This window comes from Caloenas nicobarica, chromosome 4 (genome assembly GCF_036013445.1).
Source record: "Caloenas nicobarica isolate bCalNic1 chromosome 4, bCalNic1.hap1, whole genome shotgun sequence".
In the NCBI taxonomy this organism is placed as follows: domain Eukaryota; kingdom Metazoa; phylum Chordata; class Aves; order Columbiformes; family Columbidae; genus Caloenas; species Caloenas nicobarica.
Window position 1 is genome coordinate 5,915,746 of NC_088248.1, and position 12,027 is coordinate 5,927,772.

Below are 12,027 nucleotides of genomic sequence, written 5' to 3' on the forward strand. Positions count from 1 at the left end.
GACAAACACACAAATATTAATGTTTTAAGCTTCACACTCAAGGAAGGAAATGCCAGACTGCTGCGCAACTGTAATTAAATCACTTTGTGTGCTTGGGCTGTGATACAAACTACTCAGAGGACTACATGTTATCTTTTCAAAGAACCTACCTCTTAGTACACAAGCCCTCGTGAATGAGAACATTGTCTACAGCTCTTCTCATCTGTTCTGAAATCTGGAAGGTGTACAATGCAGGTAATGGTTTTCAGCAAATTTCAGTTAGCACAGCTAAAATGGCTCTCTGTTGTATATTCCAACATTTTGCAGAGTTCACCTCTGTAGCTGGACAGATCCAACTTGAAAAGGAGCTCAGTTACTGACTTTTGCTTTCCTGGTCACTCACTAAAGGCGTTTGGAACAAACTCAGAAAGAAGGTGGCAACTACACACCTATAGTTGTGCTTTGAACTCAAAGGTATGGCTTGTTTCCTCCAGAGTAACAAAACCCACAGCAACTGTCTTACTCAAGGTGAAGAAAATGTGACTGCTTTACACACACCAATTCTGAAGTACTATAACAATCACCATCCCCTGAAAATAACAGAGCTATTTGAACATATATGCTCAGTGTAGGATGAGGGCTGTGCACGTTGACTAAAGCACATTGAAGGGAAAAGCGTGAAGTGAAAGCACTGGCTAACTACCTATTTGATGATAACTGGCTATTTTAATTCTGGCATTTCCAAGCTTTTGAATATCAGACCCTAAAACTTAGCATGCTTTTTTTCACTGCAAGAACCACACTGGTCTTTGGTTCTGTAACCCAGGACTACAATGGAGCCCGCAGAGAAGAAGGTAACTCGTATAAACAGGCCACAAGAGAAGCAGCAAGATGCACCTAGCTAAAAGAAACACAGTGACTGGGAAACAAAGGGACAGATTAAATTCAATACAGACAAATGTGAGGCGATGAATTTGGAAGTAAGTTTATGTTCAAAGTAAGGCAGCAGCATCTGACACATCAACCAGAAGCAGCGTCTGTGCACGCGCTGCCCCAGACTCCGTGTGACACAGGCCAAAACACGACAACTGTGGGGACTGGCAGCGCACAGGACAAATTTCTGTAGAAATCACAAGTGGCCTCAATTGGGCACTTAACCTCAGCAAGTCTGTGCTTTCTGAAAAAAGGTACAAGAATTCTCCATGTTCTCAAGGAAATGCATGGAAAGGAGGATCATGTAACAAGAAGTTATCAAATTAATATTCTAACAAATAACACCATATCTGTAATCACACTTCATTGCTTAGGTGTAGTCTGATGTATTATTCTGAAATGTAATTATTTAATCTAAAGAACTCTGAAAGTCAGCTTTCTTTTTAAAAAGCAGCCTTGACTTTGACTAGTCCTTGTTTTGTATGAATCCAAAGATGCATGCAAAAGCTACTGCAATATACCATATGGGTATATTCTACAAACACAACTATGTGAGGATGATTCTACTAGCTTATCTACAGCTGCACAATTACCCTGTGATATTATGCTATTGTGTATAACTACCCTTCATAATGGTTCTGCGTTTTGAACAGCCAGTGGCAGAGATGCAGAACTAAGGGTCTGTCTACAGGATTAGGTGCAGTTACACGATCAGCTCACGTTGAGCCACTAGAGCATTAAAAAAAAAAAATACAAAACTGTTTCTGGAGTGCAGCTGCTTTTACAGCTGAGTTCCACCACAGCTATCTAGGGAACAATGATGTCCATGAAGGTCTTTAAAAAGCTTAAGGGGAAAAAAAAAAAAAGGAAAAAGTGTTTAAAAGCATACTTATGAACATAGTGCAAACTGAATTAGAGCAATGGAAGGGGCCCATTGCTCATCCGGCAAATTGTCATTCAGGAGATTCTCCTATATTATTCGAAGCAAGAAGAAATTGAAACCAAGTCTAAAAGGAAAAATCAAGTTTGCAGTTATCTGACTTTGAGAATTATCTGGCACTATTACTCAAATAGGCCAGCAAAGGTTGGGAAATCTTGTCTGAGAGCAGGACATTCATATTTACTAGACACTCAAAAGAACTCTTGGAAGAGCTCACAGACATGACAAGCACCTGGGCAATCTAACTCCAGGTTACAGAGAAAGCTCCCTATAAGGTTAACTGAGCACTGAACACAATCCTCATGGCCTCTGTCAGGAAGACCTAAAGCATTTTAGCTTCTGCACTCAGTTCAGCTTGGAACTCTGGTGTCCAGATGCTTGTGGAAAGGATTAAACATTTGTCTCCTTTCTTTTACTGGGCCTTAACATTTGAAAAGCAGTCAGGAATCCTTCCATCTCACTTTCTTAAAACCAGAATAGATAACCATCACAATTACACTGGAAAAAACTGCAGGAGATCTTGAAAACGTCTAGCATATCACTCACCTCAAAGGGATGAGGTTCAGAACAAAGGCTTCCTTTACACAAAATCTTAATACTTAAGTTTACTGTTGGTAAAAAGGCTCTCAACAATGTTTAAACAAAACTTTTAAAAATCCCCTCTATCTATTTAGCTTTCAGTCCCAAATCCTGCAATGCTCTATTTGGCTCATTTTTCAGTATTAAACCTTGTCTACATCCAAGTGTTTTAGGAAGAGTTGCCAAAGACACAAACGCCAATTTTAACTTGTGAGCATGATTTTAACTTTTTTTTTTTCTGCAAGGCTTCCCCAACACAACCTACCACATTTAATGTACCAGATCAGTGCCCCATAAAAAGCCCACTGAACAGAAAGTTTCTTTTAAAAAAAACCTCCAGTACTTTCCATTTAGACTTTGAAGCGTTCAGATTCAAGTTTACGAAACTGTTCAGCGTGTGCAACTCAACACAGTTTCAGACTCTCTGCTGATAAAGCCGGCTTGACAAAAGCAATTGCATATAAAAATGCACTACTGACTACAATCGGATATACATTCTCACTGCTGCTTTCATTTCTTACCCTAATTTATTTTTTTTCCAAATATCATACTAGCAGGTTACTGCATCACATCAGTCGCAGGAGAAAATGCATGCCCATAGCCTTTTCGGTGTAAATTACAGCATCCTAGCCTAAACTATCACCAAAAGTCAGCTTATATTGAGATATTGGACCTAATGCTGAAGCGCAGACCACACGTTCCCATCTGCCAGCTCTGACGCACGGGGGAGGGACCTACACGAGAACACAGGGCAGTCGGTTAAAGTGGCAAAACCTTAATATTTGCAATAGCAAGATTTATTGGAGATCACATATCAGTGCCCTAACCTGAATTACACAAAAGCTCTACCCTTTTCCACTCCTCCTTACCAGCTGTCACTTGACATCTCAGACAAGGTTAAGAACATCCATCCTCTTTCTGCTTCAACAGTTCAACCCAGCAGACGCAGAGAAAACATCTGCGGGAAAGAGGATGATGCCAGGCTAGAGGTGGCCTCCACAGTTTAACTGCTCTGTATTCAACAGCTGCTGCTTACAGCTGTTTACATCCTTCCCCCCTCCTTTCCCCATTAATGTGTGAGTGCAAAGAAAGGCATTAGTGCTTCAGAGCTGGTTACAGACTGGGGAGGCAGTTGAAGGGAGCTCATTCTGCAGTTCTACATCAGCCCTTCTGTAGGAGAAACTCATGTAAGGAATACTAGCAAAAGTACTGGCTTCCTCTCAAAAACAGATCTCAAAAAGTTGGAATGATCATAAAGAAAAATGCTGGCTGGACAGCCTTTTTACCCTACAAATTATCCCACCCAAATCCTCAGCATACTGGAGAACTCCGTTTTTAAGGTATGCCAGAAGTACCCATCTAATGAAATATTGATCTCTGCAGTTCTGTAAATTACTTAAGATTACGATCCCCTTCTTCCCTCATTCCAATGCACACATTTAAAGATCTATACTGACTGGGAATTTGTTTCACAAGCATAGTGCCCAATTAACAGGAGAAACCTTTAAGTTTCTGCAGTCCAAACTTTCTAGTTAAGGAAGCATCAATTTTCCCCTCTCATAAAAAATGACTAGTTCTTAAAAGACATCCAAGACCCTAACAGTAAATGCTGGACTTGAATACAGGTATGTGCTGGTTTTGGCTGGGATAGAGTTAATTTTCTTCATAGTAGCTACTATGGGGCTGTGTTTTGGATTTGTGCTGAAAACAGTGGTGATAACACAGGGATGTTTTTGCTATTGCTGAGCAGGACTTGCACAGAGTCAAGGCCTTTTCTGCTTCTCAAACCACCTACCAGCGAGTGGGCTGGGGGTGCACAAGAAGTTCGGAGGGGGCTCAGCCAGGACAGCTGATCCCAACGCACCAAAGGGATATTCCACACCATAGGATGTCACGCTCAGCATATAAAGCTGGCTAAACCAATGCAGATTTCCATGCTGCCTTCATTGCTGCATATCACAATCTCTGAAAAATATTACAGATCACTCCAGAGTTAGTAGCATTTCTTATTATGAGCATCTGGAAGAGTGGGATTAAAGTTGCAATTAATTCTACATCTAGGAATAATGCTGGAGCCTGTAGCCTTGAGGAAAAGAGTTATTTAGTCTCCACCACTGTCAATGGAAGCCTTCTATCTGTACTTAAGTAGTGATAAATGGTTTTGCCACCTTCAGCGTTTAGCTTTCAGGATTCCAACTCCACTTAAGATTTTCTAATAAAATACTCCTACATGATGATGCTGACTTGTGTTATGCTTAACCAAACGGATATAAAACACAACAGGCACAAGTCGTCTTAAGGATTTCACAGATGAGACATTTCACGCATACATCTCCTGTATTAATTCTATTTTTAGTCTATCAAGATCACCACTTAGGCATTTTATACTGCCTCGCTTTAACGGATGCATATAGCAGTGATAAAATGGATGTACATCAATGATGTAGTATTCTCAAGTTTTCTCAATTTTATGCATTCCCAATTCCCCACTCCTACATAAACGTTTCCCTGCTACTAGATCATCATCATTTGAACCTGAAGCGCCAACATTCTGCAGCAATTACGGGATGTGCATTTAGCAGGGCCCACTCAACGCTTTGGACAATGTGCCACAAGCATTTAGATACAAGTTCATAAATCAACATCAATTTGTTCCATTGCCTTTATGATAATTTGGGGGAAAAAAAAATCATCTTCATGAAAGGAAAGAGTTAAAATTAAGACGTAGACTCACATTATTCCTTGGCAAAAGCACTTACTTGTTAAACTAAAATAACTGCCATTCTCATGCAGAGCAAGTCGTATCAATAAAAGCAGAGTTTTGCCAATCGAACACAGGCTGCCCTCAGGGCAGATGGCACAGATGTGACGATGAGTTCCAACAAAACATAATCATTCTGGGACTGGCTATGTACCTGACAACTACTTCATTTTGAAGAGAGCTTTATGAAGGGTGTTCCAGAAGAAGATGAACCAACACATAACATGTGAATACTCAGGTACTTTCATTTCCAAATCAAAAGCAGAATTTGCCAGTTTTGTTTTAAGCAGTGGTTTTGTTCTGAATGTGAACCATACTTCAGATTAAACTTAGACTCGCTAACACAGTCTGGTTTACCTAATATAATAAAAAAAGAAAAATCTATTTTGCTTGATACATCAAGTCCACAAAGAGGTAGTTGGCCAAATAGACCGAAAATAGTTTTGCTGGTGCATCTGGAATGTCATTTGCTGCAGGAGACAATGAATTCCAGCCCTGACAGGTAATACCACAATTCAGACTAACCAGCTATGTGTGATTACAATGTTCTGAGGTCCCAGTCTCTCTTTAGCCTGTTCTGATCTAGTGCCAATAACATACTACAAGGAAGCAAGGAGTTTCAAGGTCTGATTGTGACCTTACGATTGGAAGACAGGAGATCCCATCTCACTGGGGACACAGTGCCATTCTCTGGCTTTACCTGTTGGCAAGACCAAAATCTAAATTCACAACCACCTTGTTACAAAACAGGCCCTGCTATTTTTGGATTTCAGCCTCAATCCGAGTAAACATTCATATCGGAAGCCATGCTTGGGAAGAGAGCAACTTGGAAGCAATGGTTTCAGTCTAGCAAAACATCACTATTTTGACTTTCCAAACTGGCAAATACAAAATCAAAACTGTAAACTCTATGTGAATTTGGAAGCATGTCTTGTAGCACCGTGTGATTAAACTGATTAAAAATAGCACCTTAAAAACAACACACACAAAAAACCACCACAAGAACCCTTGCCCAAACGTCTCACCAATCCTAAACTCTAGCACTGGGTAAAGGAAGGAAGAAGTTTGCTACTACACAGTGCCATAGAGCGCAAGGACCAATGCAGGACAAGAGGCTGCTCACAACTGGCCAAAACCTTGAAGTCAAAGAGCAAACTTATTGATTGAAGAGTCATGCTGAATCGTTTTAAGGTTGTGACCACCAGATTACTATGTAAGTGGGGGTTTGCCTTGGTTTATATTTGACAACAAATTCCTACCTGCGGTGCCTGAATGTGTTTCATAAGCACGAGCTGATGACAAAGCATACCAGGGAGTATCCTAGCTGTGCTTCAACTCAAGCGATACCATCCACTAGCAAAGGGGAACAAGTTCTGATGGCAGATTCAAAAAGAATTGTTTTGAAATTCCTGTGATAATGCAGCCGTAATTCAAAGACAATTCACTCAGCCAGCACTAATCCGGAACAGATCTCAAATTTTCAGGGATAACAGAACTATCCTTTCACTAATAAACAGCCTCCTTTTGACTAAAATATGCCCACAAGAGACGTGATGTTACAGGAAGACTAGTAGGTGGCAAACTTTACACACCGCCTATAAAAGGTGTTTTGTGCACCAAAGTTTAGTTCACCAATTCCAGGACACACCGACTTTCTGCCATCTTGCATCTTGGCAGAGGTGACCAAGAAACTCCCCTCGGCTCTAGAAACACGTAAATGCTCCACGTAGCTCGCGTAGGAGCACAGACCAACAGCGACTTCCCGGTAACGCCACTGCGATTACACCCCAAACCATTCCCAAACCCGCCGAGAAACCCTCCAGCTGCCCAAGCGCAACCTCACGTCGGGAGTCTTCCCCCCCCCCCCCACCTCCCCGCCCGGGGAGAGGCTCTAAAACAAAAAAAAAAAAAGGCGAAAAGCCCCTTTCATCACCTCGGCATTTTTTCCGAGTTAGCCGCGAAGTTGCTCCACCCGGCTCCGATTGTGCAACGCGGGGCGCGCTCCCGCCCGGCGCGGGGGGCGAGGGCGGCGGGAGGGCCGGGCCGGGCCCGGGCTGGAAGGGGGGAAGGCGGGGAGAGGATGATGGCACCGCGGCAGCTGCTCGGGCGCCGAGGAAAGCGCGGAGTGTGTGTGCGTGCGTGTGTCATGTTATTGCAGAAAGCGAGAGATCCCGGAAAGAGCCCGAACTAGGCGAACCCGCCGCCATCTTACAATGCGGGAAAGAAGTTACACGGCACAGGGGAGCGAGCGGCCCGACAGGCCGGCTGCCTGTCCCGGGGACAGCCGCGACGGGACACAAACCGCCTCCGGCACACACGGACCGGCACCATCCGGGCCGGCCGGCGGCGGGGGAGCAGCGGCGGCGACGCCACGGCCGCTCCGGGTTCCGCTGACATTTCGGCGTCCCCGGGAGCTGCCGCTCCCCGCCCGCGCCCCAGGCCCAACCGAGCCCCCCGGCCGCCGAGGTTCCAGGCCTAGCCCCGGGGAAACCGGCCGCACCGGCCCGGCCAGGCCGCGGCCTCGCCGGAAGGAGCCGGCCCGCTGCCCGGCCTCGCTCCGCCGGCCTCCCGCCTCCCCTTCCCCCCGCCGCGAAGCCGTGCCCCTCTCCTCCCGGGCGGAGGAAAACAAAAATAATTAAAAAAAAAAAAAAAAAAAAAAGAGAGACCCGAGCCGGGGAGGCCGCAGGAGAAGCCCCGGCGCTCACCTTGTTGATGCGTTTGAGCGCCATTGTGTGCGAGTGCCGCCGCCGCCGGGCCCGTCTGTGCGCCGCGGTGACTCCGCGCTCCGCTCGCGCCGAGGGGGGGCCGGGAGGGAGGGAGCGAGCGAGGAGGAGGGGGAGGAAGGCGGGCAGGGGGAGGGGGCAGCGGCGCTTCTCCTTCCTCCGGAAACAGCCGAGGGGGCGCCCGAGCGGAGCCCTGCCTGCCTGCCGGCGCCGAGCCCGTGCGCCGGGGAGCCTGGGGGAGCGCTCCGCCCGCCGCGCCGCTCCCGTCACCGCCGGGAGGAGGAAAGGGGGTGTGGGGGAGAGGCGCCGCCCGCCCGGGACAGAGGACGAGCGAGCCCAGACGCCGCGGGAGGCGGAGCCGACGGGAAGGGCGGGACGCGGCGGACACGCCGCCAGCAAAACCCCCCCCGGCCCGGGGCGAGTGGGAAACGGGGCGAGCGCTGCGGCCCAACCCCGCTGGAGGCGCGGGGCGGTCTCGTGAGGGACGGGCGCCAGTGCCGCGCCGGCGGGAGGGGCCGGTGAAGGAGCGCTGTGGGGCTGCCCGCGGGCACCTCGGCGAGGGCAGCGGTCCCGCCGCCCCGCTTCCTGCCGCCGCCCGAGCACGACCGGCCGGGGGCTCCGCTGCGGCGGCGCGCGCCGCTGACGACAGCCACCGCCCTCCCACGAAATGGCGGCGGCCGGACCTACATGCGTGAGCTGACGCGGCGGCGCGGTATCCCTCCGCGCGTCAGTCGGCCCCGTGGGTGTCTGTCAGCGCCGGCGGGTGTCGTGCTGGGGAGGGACCTGGCCTGGCCCCCATCGGGCCGCGCTGGGGTCGGGGTATGGCCTGCCTCCGTATTCGGCATCGGAGCAGCTTCCCGCCCCCCACGTTTCCGCGCCCGGCCGTGTGGCTGCGCGGCAGGCGGCTGGAGTGCGGGGCACGGGGCCTGGGCAAAGGCCAAGGGGGTTGCAGCTGTCCCTGTGGTGCCAGTGGTGTCCGCCTTTGCCCGGGGCAGGAGCTGCAGCAACGAGGAGCTCAGGCCTGGTGCCCGAAACTTGGCTCGAGTTGTGTGTGGACGCATGCGACTAAACCAACCCGAGTTTCTCAGTACGGGGCAAAAACATCCCCAAAGGGAAGGCTCGGTAACGGAGGCTGGCAGCACAAGGGCCAGGGTCATCAAATAATCGTTTAATTTGCAGTGATACCTCCTGTGACACTTGCAGCTCCTTGGGGGCTTTATTTTGTGCAGCGCAGATGAACAAACCACTCGCTCTCAGCCAGGCTCCTTTTTTTCTCATAGTAATAAATCGCGTAGATTTATGCATAGTTGTGTACATGTTAAGGACTCCTGTGAAGTACCAAGCAGAGAAGGATTGGCAGACTGCCCTTCTCCTGCAATGAGGGGATAGACCATATTAATAAACGTGGCATTGGCTGCCCAGGGAGTATGGATATGTAATTACTTAAACCCATTGCACTGAAACACGGCTGCATTCATTATAGCGCCTTTAATGCGCTACTGTTAGTTTTCTTGCTATGTAGGATGCTGATTTTTGTCTGGAGAAAGCAGCATATTCGAAAAACCTGATTGTGTAACAACAGTTTCAGTATGAAGCTTGAGAATAGCCAGCAGTGAATTCGGCTAGCAATGCGCGCCTTTTAAAAAAATAATGTAAAAAATACTACTGTGGTAGGGCTGCCATGGTTTTTTAGCATTTGTGTCACATACAGGCTAGAGAGAAAACAATGCCTTGTACTTGTCAAGTCCAGTTATCTTTCTGTGATCACATAAACCGTTTCTAGCAACTTCCTTGTGTAGTCTTCATTTTCTGCTTGTTGTTGTACTGAACAGAATGTTCAGGAACTGTAGTCCCAAACCATTTCATGAATGTTCTTATCATCATTATTAAGAATATTGATGCAAACCACCTTGCTCTTCCTTGCCTGCTCTGGATTCCGGATGCTATTAAACTGCTCCAAATCACCAGCGTGTCCATCTTTCTGTCACAGACATCTTGCTCTGCCTTGTAAATTGCTACAAACTTCTTGAACTTTTTATTTATTGTTTGTCATCTCAGGAGGTTTAGGTAATTAACAGTATTCCAGTTCTACGTTCTTAATTATTATTTGAGGTTAATTACCTCTACTATGACTCTATATTAAGAGTTTTGATCTGGTTTGCGATTCGCATTTTACCTTATAATGGAAGGAATGAAGAACAGCACAAACACAGTTTAAGGTGTGTAATTTTCACTACTAATTTAAGACAACAGGAATTGCTAATGTGGTAAGTCAAGTTTTGTTTGTGTGGCTTCCAACAGTTGCGTGTTAAAATCAATATCTCTGTTAGCATTTGACCCCAAATAGAATTTAAGATGTATTGGGTAGCTCTTGTTTATAGCCATTGCTCAGAAACAGGTTTGTATATGTTGGTTTAGTATGCCTGTTTAGACAAACACTTTATTACACTCACTGGTCACTTTTTTAAACAAATCCGTCAATTTCAATACTTACCTTTAAATACACTTGAGAAAAGTAAAAAACAATTACTTATACAGGAATGGAAAAGGAGATGCACTCTCACAGTTCCGTGGCCATTTCTGCAAGTCACAGCGCACAGTCCTGCTCAGAGAACATTATACTCCTCGCCCTCATCTCTTTTTCCTCAAATGGTGACGCAAAACTCATATATTTTCCCATCAGCTTCTGGAAGTAAATAAACTCAAATAGATTTTTTTGCTTTAGTAGGAATACTCAGGCAAGTAAGGCCTCATAGCCTTAATATATGGATGTGCCATATTCCAAGAGTCTCTCACCTTTACCACATGCAGCAGGTGTACTATGACGCTGCTTGCACGGCTACCTCATGTAGTAATACAAAATACAAGAGGCATTTTGATGATGGTTGCTGAATATGGGCGTTGCAGCTTATTGCACAACTACCCTGTCTATTTGGGTTTGCTTCATTTTAATTTGATTTTTGAAGCTAATCCTCAGAAGTGGCTGAAGAGAGGTATTAACCATGTCTAATTCTCAGATGGTGGTGAAGTTGGGTTAGATTTTCAGAGGGTTATTATGCAAAATAGCTCAGTAGATGTGGCACGGTAATAAACAGTTTGCACAAAAACACTGAGAACAGACCAGCTCGTTTGAACTCCATCTTTGAATTTTGTTTCCTTTTTCAAGTATGGCATTACAGAGCCCTGTGCAGCCAGGTGGTCGATAACCTCCAAAGGCTGAATTTGCCAGTCCGTTTTTTCTGCTTTGTGATGGTCCAGCAGAGCAAGCAGGAATGGAGATTGCCTTGATATACTGTTCTAGAACTTCCCTCAGCATAGAGGGGACTTGAGGGAAAAGCAGCCCAGCCTTAGTTTAAAGGTTAGCGTAGCTTGCTTGCACATCAACATCTGCTTTTCATTTCCACTTGCCTGAGACCAGCCATTTTTACATTTTGAGCATGGTCTCCTACCTGTCTTCAAAATGGGTGGAGCAACCGAGCACCCTGAACACCAAGCAGCATTCCATACTTGCTTCAGGATGCTTCGTCTATCTGAAAGGGGGAAATGAGATGCAAAATGTTTCCAAAAAGATCTTCCTTTTTAGGAAAGAAAAAAAGTTACTTCAACAAAAGCAAGACATTCTTCTTCTTAGTCCATCTGGTAGGTCGTTACTAGTTCTTGTTTGGAGGAGACAAAACACAACAGCTTCTGCTACTGGAAAACAAAGCGCTAAGATCAACAACAACAACAACAGCTTCTCCCTGTTTGCATGTATTACCAGGCCTTAATTTTCTCTGCAGCATCCTGTCTGACTTGTTTTTCCTTTAATTATCCTAAATCAAGCTTGCAGTCAAATCCATCCTTAATGTGAGCTCAACTCACTGTATTGGGGACCCTTTTGATTCCGTGGAGACCACAAAGAGTAATATCACAGAAGCTGATAAGATTATTCCATTGGCTTTTTTTAACCCAACAAATAAAAAGGCTGAGTTCGCCAACCCAAGTGCCATTACATGACAGTGAAAGAAAAGCAGGTTTGTGGATGTCAGTGGATTCCACCTGATCAGTGTTTTAAATACCTGGGCCCATTATGTCTCCTTCTGTTAGGAAGAAGAGGCAGCAAAACCCTTTCA

General features: G+C 46.1%; 1 protein-coding gene across 1 annotated transcript in view; it reads right to left on the bottom strand.

The window, feature by feature from the left end:
• Positions 1-12,027, bottom strand: part of UBE2D3 (ubiquitin conjugating enzyme E2 D3) — a 34,797-nt gene that overhangs the window by 12,896 nt on the left and 9,874 nt on the right. Inside the window, exons 2-4 of the mRNA XM_065633831.1 lie at positions 11,365-11,445; positions 10,410-10,420; positions 7,898-8,662 (exon numbers count right to left, since the gene is read on the bottom strand). Of these exons, the coding sequence (XP_065489903.1) occupies positions 7,898-8,662; positions 10,410-10,420; positions 11,365-11,445 (857 nt within the window). The remainder of the gene's footprint in view (positions 1-7,897; positions 8,663-10,409; positions 10,421-11,364; positions 11,446-12,027) is intronic.